Source organism: Gobius niger, assembly GCF_951799975.1.
Source record: "Gobius niger genome assembly, chromosome: 2".
NCBI lineage: Eukaryota > Metazoa > Chordata > Actinopteri > Gobiiformes > Gobiidae > Gobius > Gobius niger.
Genome location: NC_136853.1, coordinates 24,794,860 through 24,811,434, shown reverse-complemented (window position 1 = coordinate 24,811,434; position 16,575 = coordinate 24,794,860). Strand labels below are relative to the sequence as shown.

General features: G+C 40.1%; 1 protein-coding gene across 2 annotated transcripts in view; it reads left to right on the top strand.

The window, feature by feature from the left end:
* The window catches only part of adamts6 (ADAM metallopeptidase with thrombospondin type 1 motif, 6), a 36,215-nt gene extending 23,405 nt beyond the window's left edge, over positions 1–12,810 (top strand). For both annotated transcript variants that reach the window (XM_079582669.1, XM_079582668.1), the window contains 9 exons: positions 176–299; positions 1,226–1,306; positions 2,614–2,777; positions 4,303–4,441; positions 5,854–5,980; positions 6,717–6,921; positions 7,003–7,179; positions 8,706–8,862; positions 11,138–12,810. In XM_079582669.1, the coding sequence (XP_079438795.1) occupies positions 176–299; positions 1,226–1,306; positions 2,614–2,777; positions 4,303–4,441; positions 5,854–5,980; positions 6,717–6,921; positions 7,003–7,179; positions 8,706–8,862; positions 11,138–11,247 (1,284 nt within the window). In that variant the 3' untranslated portion in view covers positions 11,248–12,810. The remainder of the gene's footprint in view (positions 1–175; positions 300–1,225; positions 1,307–2,613; positions 2,778–4,302; positions 4,442–5,853; positions 5,981–6,716; positions 6,922–7,002; positions 7,180–8,705; positions 8,863–11,137) is intronic.
* The last annotated feature ends 3,765 nt before the right edge of the window (positions 12,811–16,575 follow it).

Below are 16,575 nucleotides of genomic sequence, written 5' to 3'. Positions count from 1 at the left end.
GTCTGCTTGGAACAAGCACAAAAACACTTAAACTGGTTTGTGTGCACATATGTTCAAGACAGAGAGAGGGTAATAGGCTATTTGCATAGCCTTTTGAGTTAGTTTCTTATTGTGATTAGTATAATGAGGAGGAAATACGCTTATGTATCAACAGTAAATGTCCCTTCCTTTTAAGCACGTGGGCTGTGATAACATCCTGGGCTCAGACGCTAAAGAGGACCGGTGCCGTGTGTGTGGAGGAGACGGCAGCACTTGTGAGGCCACTGAAGGACTCTTCAATGAGTCCTTACCCAGAGGAGGTACGACCCACAGAAGTGTTTGGCTTGTTATGTAGTTTGTAGATAGGAGATGGTTTATTTTGATTTGGTTTCTGCTCTTCAGATTATTTTTTTTGCTATAGATTAATTAAGTATTGTCCTCTTGGCAATGTAGCATTTATCCAAAATCCAATATAAATATTGTCATTGTGGCTGTCTGAAATTCAAATGAATATAGATAAACTATATTCAGTCTCAGTGTATGATGACAAAAATGTCCTGCAGCAATATGAGTGAGTTGAGGAGTTGATGTGAGTCTAAGGTCATCTTAAGGTCATACCACCTTTGCTCTGCCCGATCCTGTCAGATCTCAGAAGCTAAGCAGGAAGGGCCCGGTCGGTACTTGTATGGGAGACCGCCAGGGAACAGCAGGAAGCCTGAGTGAATGTAGTGAGTGAATGAGTGGTTGGTGGTGGTCGGAGGGGCCGATGGCGCAGATTGGCAGTCTCACTTCTGTCAGTCTGCCTCAGTGAGGCTGTGGCGATAAATGTAACTTTCTACCACCGAGTATGATGTGAATGAATAATGCATGAAATTATAAAGCGACTTTGAGTGTCTGGAAAAGCTCTATATAAGACTAATGCATTATTATCTTTAGAGATGAAGAGACAGAAAACATGCAGTGTTTCTCCTTGTATGGTATGACTAGTAAAACATCCAAAAATACTATGTGTGTGTGCGTCAGTGTGAGTGTGAGTGTGTGTGACCAAATAGCAGAGGGGGATTGTTTTGTCCTCTGGCAGCATTGCTTTGCCCTTTTTTGGGTTATTTTGGAATGCATTCTATATGTGGTTTTACCTCATGTGACATGAAATATGAATGTGTCTGCTCTGTGTTTTGGAAAAAGTCCCATTAGGGGAATGAAGTGGAGAAATACCACCTTGAAGGGGTCTGTCCTTCTCTTGTAGGCTACATGGAGGTTGTCCACATCCCAAAAGGTTCAGTTCATATCGAAATAAAAGAGGTCTCCGTGTCTAAGAATTATATAGGTAAGTGGTGGCTTTTCCTGAAATAAGATGACCTTTGAATAACCATCTCATTCACTTTGGTCATTTATATCCTATTACTGTGTTTATCTGGACAGTCCATGTTAATGAACTGTCCTACAGTATGGAGGACCACGACTGCCAAAACGATAAACAAACGTATAAATAAAAGAATATAAAATTAATTCACGTTCAGTGGATTAATGAATTGTCTTAATATTTAATTCATCAATTAATTTGAAAACAAATACATACATTTGATCATCTAATAGAAGTCTGTTTTTATTTGTTTTCATTTTGAAAAACATCACTACATTTATTTGTGTATTTATTAATTAATTATGTATCTATTTGCCAGTTCTGATCATTCGCTCTACTCATTATTGTAGTTATATTCTTTACAGAATTAAATAAATATTTAGAAAAATAGTAAACAGTTTGAAATGCATTTTAAAGGTATAATGTTGATAGTTTCAGACAAAATAAAAGTAATAGTTTTTTTTTTTTTTTTTACTCGTAGCCACTTCATATTTGCTGCACTATTTTGGCAAACCACATAGATTCCAACAATGTCAAAGTGTCAGTTTGAAAATGCAATTAGAGACAGAGTTCCCATATGTTGCTCAATCCAAAATCATAAAAACCACAAAATAGACATGAGACAGTGAAGCAAGGGAACTAAACCCTACTCTGCTTAGACTAAACAAGAGAAACACATCTGCAGCCCAAACAGTTACACAAAATCTGTGGTGGCTTGAGTTTATTCATTTACATGAGAAAGATGTGCAGATGTGTTATGAATTCTCAGCGGATGGTGTTGATGGATTTCTTCATTTGCACCAGAACCAGAGGGACTGTCAGATTTATAGGGCCGTGGTGACAGCTACCTGCTGCGGCAGGATTAGAAAGATGAATTAAAGCTAAAAGATTATAAGATCGTGGTTGTAGGGCTTGAATTCTGCCTCTTAATGTGCCACGTATTAGTGATATAACAGTTTTTTTAAGCAATAGTTTAGTCTGATCAGTTGCTCTATGCAGCCATTGGATCATTCCTTCTTCTAAGTTTGGCCCTGTAGCTTTCGAGGAAGAAGAAAGAGGATATTTTGGTTTGTTGTGCTTAGAAACCAGTGTTTTGACAACCAGACAGCCTGGTATTCCTGAAGTGTGTTTACTCTCTCAGTGTACGTGTCTGCACATGTGAATGATCCTACTCTGTCAGAGATACAACACAAGGAAGCTGCAACCTTACAGTTTACTGATGGTGTCCACTTACTGCTGCTGGTCTCATATGCTGGTGTCTAATTCTCTAGCATTGAAATCTGAAGGTGATGACTATTACATCAATGGAGCATGGACAATTGACTGGCCAAGAAAGTTTGACATTGCCAGGACAACCTTCCACTACAAGAGACCTTCAGACGACCTAGAGTCTTTGGAAGCCCTTGGACCTACGAGTGAAAACCTTTTTGTTATGGTAAAACTTTAAACTTTTTTACAAACTTAAGAATACAGTTTATGTCCTTGAAGTCGCCACTTTTGCCTTAGAAGCGTTGCTTTTTGGAGTTGTGTTAGTTGACTTAACTTCTGGGTTATAACCTGAGGTGACTAACTGCTTGTTGTCCTTATGTGCAGCTTGATGTGACTGCATTTTTATTTCTATTTTGCAAAGATCACTGTACTGAATACAGAGGTGAGAAAAAGTGAGTATACCGTTTGGAATTTCTCACATTTCTGCCTAAATTGGTCACTAAATGTGGTCTGATCTTCATTAAAATCATAAGAATGAATAAACAGTGTCTGCTTAAACTAATACCACCCAAGCATTTACATTTGATCATGTTTTTAATGGCTGCAACATGTAAACATTCACATGAGAGGGAGGCATAAGTAAGTGCACCGCCTGAATCTCACTGAACTGCAGCAGTTTTGTAAAGAGGAATGATCTAAGATTCATCCTGATCGTTGTGAGCGTCTAATCTGCAACTACAGAACAGCATTTTGTATTTTTTTTATTTTGTTTAATACAGGGGTTCACTTACTTATTCCACGCTGTTGTGAATGTCTCAGGTTTTTCTGCAAAATATCTTGATAAACTTGTGAATTCATTTTTTCATTGATGATATCACGTTGTCCAGGCCCTGAGGCAACACAACAGCCCCACACCATGACGCTCCTGCTCCAGACTTAAAAGTAGGGACAGGGTTTTAATGTTCATGTGCTGTTCAATTTTTCATCCACACATGATGCTTTGTTCCTCCCAAACTATTCAATTTTGGGTGAATCAGTCCACAGTATATTTTACCAGTAGAGCAGTGGAGCATCCACGTGCTCTTTGCAAGAGTAAGTAAGTGCACCCTTGTATTAAATAGCTGCTGACTGCTGGACCACTCTTTATAAAACTGCTGCAGTTCAGCGAGATTCAGGGGGTGTACTTACTTATGCCTCCCTCTCCTGTGAATATTTACATGTTGTGGCCAATAAAAATATGATAAAATGTAAATTTTTGGCTGGTATTAGTTTAAGCAGACACTGTTTATTCATTCTTGTGATTTTAATAAAGACATTTTATGACCAATTTAGGCAGATATGTGAGAAATTCCAAAAGGTGCACCCACTTTTTCTCGCCAGTTTATTTTTAAAATGATAATTGAAGGATGAAAAATGAATTATGTGCATTTTTTTCCCTCTATGAGAAATATTTAGGCAAGCCAGGTCTCCCCGGGTTTTAAAAAGTGTCAGAAAAACAAAGACCAAAGATTTGATGTCAATGCGAAATTTGACTGGAGGCTGATGAAGAGTTGATAAAGCAACGTCACCATGGGCGAGTAGTGGTAAAAAATGAACAACGATCATGAAATGCTCTCGGTTAGCAGCCCTGGGTGACGGATGGGTCAATCATAGAGGATAGGTTTCCACATGGAGACAATAAAATGTGCTGTAAAAAGAAAAACACAAACAAAATTCACTCTTAATTACTTTCTATTTCTTTGTCTTTACAGATCCTTCTTCAAGAACAGAATCGGGGCATAAGGTACAAGTTCAATGTGCCAATTCAACGCACAGGAAGTGGGGACAATGAGGTGGGCTTCTCATGGCACCACCTGCCCTGGTCTGAATGCACTGCCACTTGTGCTGGAGGTACAGCAGCAGCATCATTGTTTTGTGAAGTTTGAGTTACTGAGTTATTGCTTGAACACAATTTTAGCAGCAACTCTATCCACCTTTGTCTACAATAAATAGGCCTGTGCTTTGTTTTACTTTTTAAGTCAATTAGAATATTCAAAATTATTTCTATTTGCTGAATGCCAGAAGAATCAGAGATATGTTTTGGATTTCCTTCCACAATCTTCTCACAATAGTTGGGAGGAATTTTGGTCCAAACAGAACTGGTGTAACTGATTGTTTGGCCACCTTGCGTGCACAGGCCTTTTCAGATCTGCCCATACATTTTCAACTGGATTGAGAGCAGGACTTTGTGATGGTCACTTCAAAACATTGACTTCGTCCTGAAGCCACTTTGTAACCAGTTTGGACGTTTGCTTTGGGTCATTGTCCATTTGAAAGACCCATCTGCACCCAAGCTTTAATTTCCTGGCTGATTTCTTGAGATGTTGCTCCAATATTTTCACATAGTGTTTCTTTCTTCATGATGTCATCTATTTTGTGAAGTGCACCAGTCCCTCCCACAGCAAAGCAACCCCACAGCATGATGCTGCCCCCCGTATTTCACATTTGGGATGGTGTTTTTCCTTCAGACCACAGGATTTGTCTCCAATAATTGATGTCTTTGTTCTTATGTGCATTTGCAAATTGGAGTAAGAGCTTCGTCCTGGCAGAGTTCCCTCTCAGCCCATGTCAGGGCTTGTTTCACTCTGGATAATGACAAACTCTTACCAGGTTCAGCATCTTCATCAGGTCTTTTGCATCTGTTCTTGGGTTGATATTCACATTTCAGACACAGCATCTCTGGGACACAGAACCCGCCTTCTTTCTGATCGAGGTACAGTAATCTTAGTGTATGTAAACTTTTGACTTTGTAAAAATTAACAAAAACGTATTCAAATAAAACTTTCTCATTCTTCTGGCATTTGGCAAATAGAAATATTTTTGAAAATTCTTAGAAATGTCCTTAAAAAGGAGAAGTTAATTCTGGTTTCATGTCAGACACCGAAGGAAAAAAATGCTTATGTGTCTTTTTATAAAGTGTATGTAAACATCTGGTTCCCACTGTACATATTCATAATCATATTGTATAATACAATAGTACAGCTTTCAGACAACATTGCTTTAAAATACGCTTTCAGAGGTAGTATAGTCTACACACACTCGATGTATAGTACTCACTGCCCAGGTTAGACGTGGTCACGTGGAATTAAAATGATCAAAATTATAATGTAGTTATCACACACAAAATACTAAAATCACATGTCTGGGTTTGATAGGGACAAACTGTGTATTATTTTTCTTTCAGGTACAAGTTATTGTTAGCTGTAAATTAATTTGTAAATATGACACTGTTTAGTTTTATTTATAAATACTTTACTCTGTAGGTTACCAAAAGCAGGAGGTGGTGTGTAAGAGACTCGATAACTCTGTGGTTCAGAACAGCTACTGTGACCCAGACAGCAGACCTCCAGAAAACCAGCAAGACTGCAACACTGAGCCCTGCCCTCCAGAGTACGTACCAACCCCACACAAAATGTAATGTGAAATACTGTTACATCTTTATTTCTGAGGTATACTGATAAAAATTACTATTTTTTTTACCCTGCCCATGATAGGTATTACTCACCATTTTCTTTAATGTAATGAGTTTGTGTATAACCACAAATATTGCAGCAAAAATAACTCCTTAAATTGAGCCCGTTTTTTAAAATAAGTTTGGATGAAAAGATATTGAAGTTTACAGCGATTTATCGTTTACAGTCTTTCAGACAAAAAAGAAGTACTGAAACTGACCGACTGCATTTGATTGTTTTTGCTGTTTCATTCTTCTTTGAGGGGTAATGCAGTAAACAGTGAGGTTATTTATTTGTGTGTCTTAACTCAACATAGTAATCATTAGGTCGTTAGGTTTCAGATCTGCCAAGCTGAATTTTCTAAGGCTCCTTGTTACATTTCTGCTGAACATTTTTTATTAACAGTGCATTTGTGACGTGTGGAACTTGGATTTTCCTATTTCAGTCTGGCCCTGAAGAGTGCCCTGGAGTTTACAAGTATATGTAACCACATGCTGCATTTATGCATAAATGCTTTTGATGCCCTTTTTGGGGGAAAAAAGGCCAATAATGATGGTTTCAAAGAGCAGGGATCTTTACAAGTTTTGGCAGGATTCTATTACAGATGTTTTAGACATGTGTTCAAGACAAACCCTCCTTCAGTAGTATGAAAATTAATCCCGGGTGTTGTGCAGGTGGTTCATAGGTGACTGGTCTGAATGTGCAAAGACGTGTGATGGAGGGGTTCGAACCAGGACTGTGGTGTGCCTCCGAAAGATAGGTCCTACAGAGGAGGAGACCCTGGCCGACATCCTCTGTCTGACTCATCGTCCAATCGAACGGGAACCCTGCAACAACCAGTCCTGCCCACCGAAGTGGGTGACTTTAGACTGGTCCGAGGTAAAGGAAATTGTTCAGAGCGCATTGCCTCTAACACTAATAACATGTTTTGTCATTAATTTTATTCTCATTCATCTTCAGTGCACGCCCAAGTGTGGCCCTGGTTACAAACATCGGATTGCCTTATGCAAGAGCAGTGACTTGACCAAGACCTTTCCACCTGGTCACTGTTCAAACCACAACAAGCCTCCAGTTCGAATCCGCTGCAGTTTAGGACGCTGTCCCCCTCCTCGCTGGATTCCTGGTGAATGGGGACAGGTAAGTAATTCCAGTTTGAAGTTTATCTCAGCTCTGCTGCTTCCAAGAACAGAAGTTAGTGGACGGCTGAGGAGAAGCATTCCTTTAGCTTTTGATTGCTGTACAACACAAAGTCACAAAGCTGTACAACACAAAGCTGTACAACACAAAACCTCAAAGCTGTACAACACAAAGCTGTACAACACAAAGCTGTACAACACAAATTACTTATGTTTGTTCAATGACTCCACAGATGTGTGTCGGAGAAGTAGCGTTTACCAAACAGAAAATGTATTGTTGCACTTCTGTTGTACAAGTCAACACATAACACATAAATGTGTTTAAATGTAAAAAGAATTAGTGTTAGTGACGTTCGCCCTCTTTCAGAGACAATAGCCACCCTAAACACGTGACCTTCTGGATAACCTCACAGTGGACCATCAAAGGTTGCTTCAAAACCTAACTGAGCCAGGTTTATACTTGTAGTACAGCAACTGATAAATGCACGGCTTTTGACATTTTTCTTTGCTGCAATAGTTACCAGTGTTGCTATAAAGTGTCCAGTCGAGAAATCAGAAAGGAGAGAACACTGCAAGCTCCAGACAGAGCTCCTTGTCTTCCAAGCCCAAAGGTCATTGGTTCAAATCCTACTTATCGGTCACCGCTAGCGTATGGCATCTGTCATGCCGACAGCAGGCCCTAATGACTTTCTAATTGGGAAGGGATGACATGCAGGCTTGCTGATCCAGTAGTAACACAAGATCAGAAGAGGTGACAGAAGTGTAGTTCTCTCATGAGGATGGCATTAAAAGTACATGTCGATGACAGCTATATGCCTGGATCCTGATGAGCACTATTTGTAGATGCCCACCTGACTTGTTGTTCTTTGCTAAAGTGATATTGGCGACTGCTGGAATCACTTAGTGTTTTTATAGGTTACACTTCCAAATTATTTCATTATGTTTGGCCCTTGCTTAAGTTCATTTTGGGTTGTGAAAGTGCTAGAGGGGTATCAAAACGGCTTACACTTGTACTGCGCTTGACACGCCGGTACCACGAGTTTGTTAAAGGACTGAAGTCATTTTCAATGTCAACAGCGAAATCTGTGTATTTTTATTTATTTTTTAAGTCACATAAAGATTTTTTACTCACAAATTGTTACAACAGTTGTAAATGTGTTTTGATGTCCAAGCAAACTATTTCCAATTCATCTCTTCTTTTCTTTTTGCTGTATCAAGGTTCTGTATAAAGGGTAAATGGTCTCAAATTATAAAGCGCTTTTCTACTTTCATTAGACTCGAAGCACTTTACAGCAAGGATCCAGTCACCCACACGCCCTCATTCATACACCAGTGTAGGCAGACACTGCCACTTTCGTATAGTAACTTTGGCCTAATGTTCCAGCTATAATCTTGTAACATTCAAAGTTGCTTGTGGTCCCTGAAAGAGATGCTGTGGGGATTAGGTCACTGTATAAGCTGGTCCTTATTTACCTTGCTAAATGATAGTCTCACAATCACTATAATTATGTTTGTCATGTGTTTTAGTGCTCTGCTCACTGTGGCCTGGGCCAACAGATGAGGACAGTGCAGTGTCTGTCCTACACTGGGCAGCCCTCAAATGACTGTGCAGAGTCCCTCCGGCCGACCACCATGCAGCAGTGTGAGAGCAAGTGTGACGCCACTCCCATCTCCACTGGCGACGGTAAAACCACCACACTACATTGATTTCACTGATTTATTGGCACTGTAAGCAATCTGGCTCTTGCCAGGTTTGTTGAAAACTGCTGGCACTATGCACCTTTGTGAAATAGAGATGGATAAATAATGGGTAATTGAACTAATTAATCATTAATTAAGTGCATATGTTTTGCCCAAACACACTCCTGCATCTCAAGCACACGTTACCTGAAAGACTGAGCACTTGCAATACAAATTACAAATGGTAAGCTATTGGAACTTGTCACATAGATTTTTGAAATAGAAATTTGATTGTACATGAAATGTGAGGAAATGCTTTACATTAGAGCGTTTAACCTTGGCCTATTATTAAATTAATGTAACTATGGAGGTGCGCTGATTGATCGCCTTTAAGACAAAAGCATAATGAAGGTTCATAACCCATAAAGTATGGGACATCTGATAATACATCGGGCCGGGACTGTACTGACACAGGGTTCGCTGCAAACCTTGAGGACAGAGACGAGAACTGCAGTAAAGAGGCAAGAAAGAACAGATGAACAGGATCTGTCTTTCTCCCTTATAAAACAGCCACACTGCCTCATTCCCTCACTGTGTTGTATTACGCACTCATCCCTGTGCTAAATTGTTTTGGGGATCAGCGGAAATGACACTCCTAATACTCCTCTGTCTGTGTTAAAGTGAATATGATCAGACACAATTTTTACTAAAACATAGTCAACACAATTATATTTTAGATTCATCTTTCTTTAGTTTGCCTCTATCGTTGACACTTTCTGTCAGTGTCCAATAAGGACGTAAAACTATAAACATCACAGAAATGGTTGCTGTGCAGCCATGTTATGAGTGAGAACTGCTGGAACGTTACCTCTATGTCATTAGCTTAAAAAGTAAAATGAAAATATTTTTTCTGTAGAAGATTTCTTCATTCAAGGTGCAATATGCAACTTTTTACATGAAAAAAAGTTGATATTAGTGCGTATTTGACCTTTCAGTGACCCAGCAGCTGTATGGGTGGTTAGGCTGGCGCCCTCAACTTCTATCCCGGTGGCTCCTATGATGCTTCAGGATCAATTTTATTTCAGATTTTCTGATGGGTTTTTGGATTGTAATGTACGTAAGAATGGATACGGTTCAATCAGCAGTGAAAACCTAAAAAAACTATTGATCCTGGAGCACCACATGTGTACTTCACAGAGCAGGAGAAAATGACCAGTAACCATAAAGTAACTATTAACCAGGGCCTTTTGTACAACGTTATTACTGTCCAGGCAGAAATCATGTGGGGTCACTCTGCATAAGCCCATTGATATAAACTTTTATTTTACATAAAAAGTTGCATAGTGCACCTTTAATTGCTGCTTCACTTGAAGGGACTAGATCTATTTTTTTTACTCACTACTGCCACCTCAGATCTTACGCATAACTGCAGTCTCTATATATACCGAAGTAACAACTTTTTGAGTGACAGTGCAGGATTTTAGAGGCAGTTGTGGTGAACAGGTCTGAGCTCATTCTACACATTAGGACATGGCTGGAACATGTAGGGGAGGAAAATACGTAATTTTAACATTTTGTCTCGTCCCTTTAAATAAAATGATAAGTATTCCAACAGATGTTACCCATCTAAATAAGTCATATTTTCAAAATCATTAAAACCTGTCATTTGCACTTTAAAGGCCTTTGAAACAGCCGTGATGCGCCTCGCAATGTAGACGTGTGCGATTTTTTCTTCTACTACCACTATTACTACTGCTGCTGCTACGGCTACGGCTAACCAGCTGCATTAATCTTACCAGAAAGGATGGTTACTAGTTAAGAGAAACCACTCAGAACTCTAAAAACACCTGATGAATGGCTATTCAGATGTATAAAGAAAGGGTTTTCATCCAGCCTAGCTCTGAAAAATGTGAGCAGTGTTTACGGGGTTGCTAATGGGATTAGCTTTAGGCTAATTGCTGCTTTACAAAGAGCGCTGAGGCAACGTCTCGTTTCAGTTGGTTCTGCAAAATCAGGGGCTAAAGCCTAATAAGGAAAGACACACTGATCATGATAAGGCATTTAAAGCACTTCTTGACCACCATCCAGCAAGCAGTTCGTGTGCTAAAATGAGTATTGTTGGGATGGCAGAAAGCCCAGCCAGTGAACATGGCCAGCATCAGTCTTCGCTTGAGCTTCGCGTCCAAGTTTAGTTGCAAAGCTCTTTTTTGTAGAGGCCAGGCCATGGGGAGAAGTCTGAATAAATCTTTAATTAATAATGCCCTTCTGTGTTTTCTCAGAGTGTAAAGATGTAAACAAGGTCGCATACTGTCCTCTTGTTCTGAAGTTCAAGTTCTGCAGTCGAGCCTATTTCAGACAGATGTGCTGCAAGACCTGTCAGGGCCATTGATTTCTTCAAGACCAGAGCAAAGAAATGGACCTGGAGCAATGGTGAGAGGTTGGTGCTACAATAAACGTGGCAGAAGAATGAAAAAAACTAAACTTCATCTGGTGCCAAGACGAGGAGAGTTTGTGGTTTTTCCTTCTGATCCTCTTGCCCTCCCTCATGAACCAAAACCACTGCTCAGCCACAGCGCTGACTCGAGACTGTTTATTTCACTTCTGTGAAGTGGAACTTGGAATATTATTTGTAAAAGATGTTCTAAGTTTTATTATAATAATAATTATTAATGCCATGTTCCTCCATATTTGTTGTTTATAAAACCAAAGTGCTGGACACATGATGGGAACCCAAAGTGAACTCTTTAGGTTGTTATTGTTTGACTGTGATGTTCATTGATGATGATGATGATGATGTTTAGCATTTTGGCGTTTAGTTTTGGTGCACTTTTTGTGTAAATATGCCGTTGTTTGCTCAAATACCTACAGTGTGTGAGAGAAATCCATTCGGTGTACTGTATATTTATTCTTTAAGTCCAAACAGAGCCAAGATGCCTATTGTCTAAAGGAGAATGTATAATGACTTAAAGATAGGGCCCTACCGTAAAACTGAAGCATATGTCAGTATACTCGTAACATGCTTATTCAAGAAGGGACAGAACATTTATTTGACCAACATGGATGCATTTTTAGAAATTCCTGTGACAGGGTTCACTTTGAAGGATTTATTCTGAAGGAGTGAGTGAAGTCTGATTTATTGCTTATCCAATAAGAGGCACTAAATATACATTATAAATTACATAATATATGCAAGAGATGTCATGGAACATTCCCGTATCTTCTATACAAATCAGTGGTGCTTTCTTTGGGACTTCAATTTCCTCCTTTTCTGTTCTGTGAAGAGAGAAACAATGGTGTCTGGTGCTATCAAACAGATGGCTGGGAATAAATATTTGGACAATTAAAGCAACATCCTTTCAACTTGTTGCTAAATGCTGGTCACATTTTTTGTTTTGATGTATTGTGTGTCATACCTCACACTGGGATTTTGTTTTCTGTTTATGATGCCATTTCATGATTTCTATGGGATATACGTTGTAATGTTTTCCATCTATATCGGACAACCTTTCAATCATTGCAGAAGCTGTAGAGACTTAGGAGCCCCAAGTACAATTCAAGGAGTTACAGGTGTCCTTGGACAAAGGGAGCACGGAAGGACCTCTGTTGAACTGTTTATTTAATTTAATATTTTTTATTTGCTGCTGCTACATTTTTGTAGCCAACTTCAATTGAACAATGGACTGATATCGAGATATCGAGGCGACGGCGAGATGCCTGTTAATGTGTTACAGACTGCCAGAACTTTCTCAAACTGGTCCTCGGTGCTGTGAACTTAGATCTTTGAATGTCATGTCAGTTACACCTAAGTGCAAAAAAATAATAATAATGTGATTCATTACATGTATTTTATATTCAGTATTATTGTTGGTACACTGTTACGATTGTTATGTAAATTATATTCTAATTTATTGCATTCTCCATTTGTACATTTGTTGCTGCACGCAAACTGAAAAAAAAAGCCTTGTGAAAATGCAGTGATATTGCCTTTCGCCTACATTTTTGTAGATTCAATTAAAAGGAGCATCCTCTAAATGTGTGTTAAAACGTTTTTGTTTGTTTTAATAGTATCATAAACAATAGCAGTGGGCTGGACAGAAAAGTGCAATTAGTGTTTTCTCAATTTACATAATGGCTGACACCCAAATCCTTCTTCTACCCCAGGATTTCCAAGTCTGAACACATCCACATCTGAACACATCTCTTTTTCCTCCAAGCTCGGGTCCTCCACACCAGAGGCCTGGGAGCTTGAGGGTTCTGCACAGTGTCTTTGCTGTTCCTAGAACTGCACTTTTCTGGACCGAGATGTCTGATGTATTTCCTGGGATCTGCTGGAGCCACTCCTCCAGTTTGGGGGTCACTGCCCCGAGTGCCCCAATGACCACGGGCACCACTGATGTCTTCACCCTCCAGGTTTTCTCCAGCTCTTCTCTGAGCCCCTGGTATTTCTCTAGTTTCTCGTGTTCCTTTTTCCTGATGTTGAAGTCACTTGGTATTGCTATGTCGACCACAACGGCTTTCCTCTGCTCTTTGTCCACCACCACAATGTCCGGTTGGTTCGCCATTACCATTCTGTCCGTCCGTATCTGGAAGTCCCACAGGATCTTGGCTCGGTCATTCTCGACCACCTTTAGAGGTGTTTCCCACTTTGACCTTGGGGTTTCCAGCCCATACTCTGCACAGATGTTCCTGTACACTATACCAGCCACTTGGTTATGGCGCTCCATGTAAGCTTTCCCTGCCAGCATCTTACACCCTGCAGTTATGTGCTGGATTGTCTCATTGGCCTCTTTGCACAGTCTACACCTGGGGTCTTGTCTGGTGTGGTAGATCTGGGCCTCTATTGCTCTAGTGCTCAAGGCCTGCTCCTGTGCAGCCATGATGAGTGCCTCTGTGCTGTCCTTTAGTCCGTCTCTGTCTAGCCATTGGTAGGATTTCTGTATATCCGCCACTTCAGTTATGTTTCGGTGATACATCCCGTGTAGGGGCTTGTCATCCCATGACGGGACCTCCAGCACCTCATCTTCTGTTCCCCATTGTCTGAGACATTCACTGAGCACGTCTGCTGTTGGAGCCTTGTCCTTGATGTACTTCTTCTTGGATGTTTCGTCCTGGATAGTTGCTCTCACACTCACTAGTCCTCGGCCTCCTTCCTTATGGCTAGCGTACAGTTTCAGAGTGCTGGATTTGGGGTGGAACCCTCCGTGCATGGTTGGGAGCTTTCGCGTCTTAACATCTGTGGTCTGTATCTCATCCTTTGGCCAGCTTATTAATTCTGCAGGGTGTCTGATTACTGGCAGGGCGTAGCTGTTTATTGCCCGGGACTTGTTCTTGCCATTGAGCTGGCTTCTTAAGACCTGCCTTACTCGTTGGAAGTATTTGGCCGTAGCCGCTTTCCTTGTCACCTCTTCGAGGTTTCCATCTGCTTGTGCGATTCCGAGGTACTTGTAACTGTCCTTAATGTCTGCTACTGTTCCTTCTGGGAGTGAGACCCCTTCTGTGTGGACTACCTTCCCTCTCTTACTCACTACTTACTCACCTAAATCCCATCATGATAAGCCCTGACCCTAAAAATGATCAAATCCAATGTTTTCCACATACGTTAAATGTATTTTCCATTTTAAAGGGAAAATGCTAAATAAATAAATTTCCATGTTTTTATATCAAACATTTACCTGATAATCGATACTGCCAACAAAGAAAATACAATAATTAACCTTTTATTGATTATGTTGACTCCTTTTCTACACCAATTACTGCATCGATTACTGTAGTGAGTGATTGCTGTAGTGTCTTGTAGCTACATGCTACAAGACACATAGCTTACCACCACCCTGTGTGGAGTAAATGAAGTAATCCCACCTGACACCATGACTGGTGTCATGTAAAAAGGTGCTATAGAAATAAGCTTCTATTCCATATTCCATATTTCTTATGTACTTTTGTTTTGTATTTAGTTGATTATCCGGTATAATGTCTGATGTATCTGTTTTGTTTTTTTTGCCATTTCCAATCTTCCTGAAAATGGTGCAAAAAGATTTCAGAGATGTGTAAAATAGCAATACAAATACCCAAACTCTTTAAGAAGTGTGGGTATTTGAAGTTAATCAGTCATTATCAATGTAACACTCAAGGCACTGTGCTGACAGGATACACTACTCAGTGGGACAGGGGTCCACATGGTGTGGCTGAATGAGTGCATGCCCAAAGGTCTGACAGACTGGAATGCTGAGTGGGAAGGTTATGACCCCAGCACCTGCTATCTCCTGAGTTCTGTTTGGGTGGGTTGCAGTTAATCTGTGCTGCTCTTCACTTTGAATGACGCTCACACCATGAGCAAGATCAAAGCAATGCAGAACAACCGCCTGACATTGACAGGGAGCAGAGGAAGCACTTTATCTTTCAGTTGTTCAAAGAATCGAGCGGAAACACTTGCATAAGACACTTTGCTGTTGGCCTTATCAGCTGGCAACCGCTATTGCACAATAACCATCTGAAAGAAGAAATACCAACACGTGCAAGAACTTAAGAACTCAGTATGTGGCTGAAAAAGGCTATGTTGTGTTCATGCAATGACTGGAATAAAATCTCCAATAAATCCAATTTTATACAAAGATATTGCCACTGCCACAGAGTGTCATGTACAATGAGTTTTTAAATGATCCAAGTATTGAAGGTAAACCCTGGAAAGCGGAGTCAAATACAGCAGGATAGCATATCTTTAAGGAAATAGACAGAAAAAATGTACTTGCAGTACAATTAATCTGACAAGCTTCCACACAGTATACTGCATACTGCAACAACTACAATCCTAATTGAAAGCCCACTCTCTCAAAGTATGGATGTTCCCCAGGTATAGGTCACCTTTAGAGGAAGCCAGTGTCTTGCCGCACTCTCCTCTGCCAGAATTGACAAGAGTACGAGAGCAAGTAAGTGGATTAAATGCAAAAAAGATCAATAGCCAATCACTTAGGCTAACAACATAAAGCCAGGGATGTTCTGTGTGGGCCATGAGCCCGAAGCGCAGTGTTGTGGCTCATTTGGGTAGGAGATGTCAAGCAGAATGCTTAAGGACATCCTTACTCAAGAACATTATGAAATCCATCAAGAATGAATTATGCTGCAGGATGGCCTCTTCCCCACGACCACTCACAACTAATAAATCGTGGCGCACTAATGAGGACAAATGATAATGGCATCGTAGCAACATTCTTGTCTAGTACTTTGCTTGCATTGTAATGCTCAGTTTCATAGCCTGCATGTCCTTCACTACTGTCAAGGATAAGGTGAATCCTTTTATGACAAACAGACTGTCACCTACATCATGCATTATGTCACTCAGTGAACATCTCTGAAAGCTAATGCAAGTTTAAATTAGCCTTCTTTGTGTTTTGAGAAATATTTGTCATATTCTAGTAAATGTTCTATTGTAAACTTCTTGAAGGTTCATCTGTTGATGTTATTTGTCAACTTCCAGTTATAACAGTGCAGAAATACCTGCATGGAAATGTATACTATTAAAGAAAGAGGATTGTATGCACTGTAATAGCAAGTATTTTCAACTAATTGATACTCACAATGTTCTCTACAGATGAGAGCAATTTGACCGTTGTTTGTGGCAGGATTAGCAGGATTGGCAGGATGTGCACTATTTTGAACTAGAAAATTTTGCAATTGCTGCGCAATTGTGATTGACTGCGGAATCGTAGGCTACTAATGC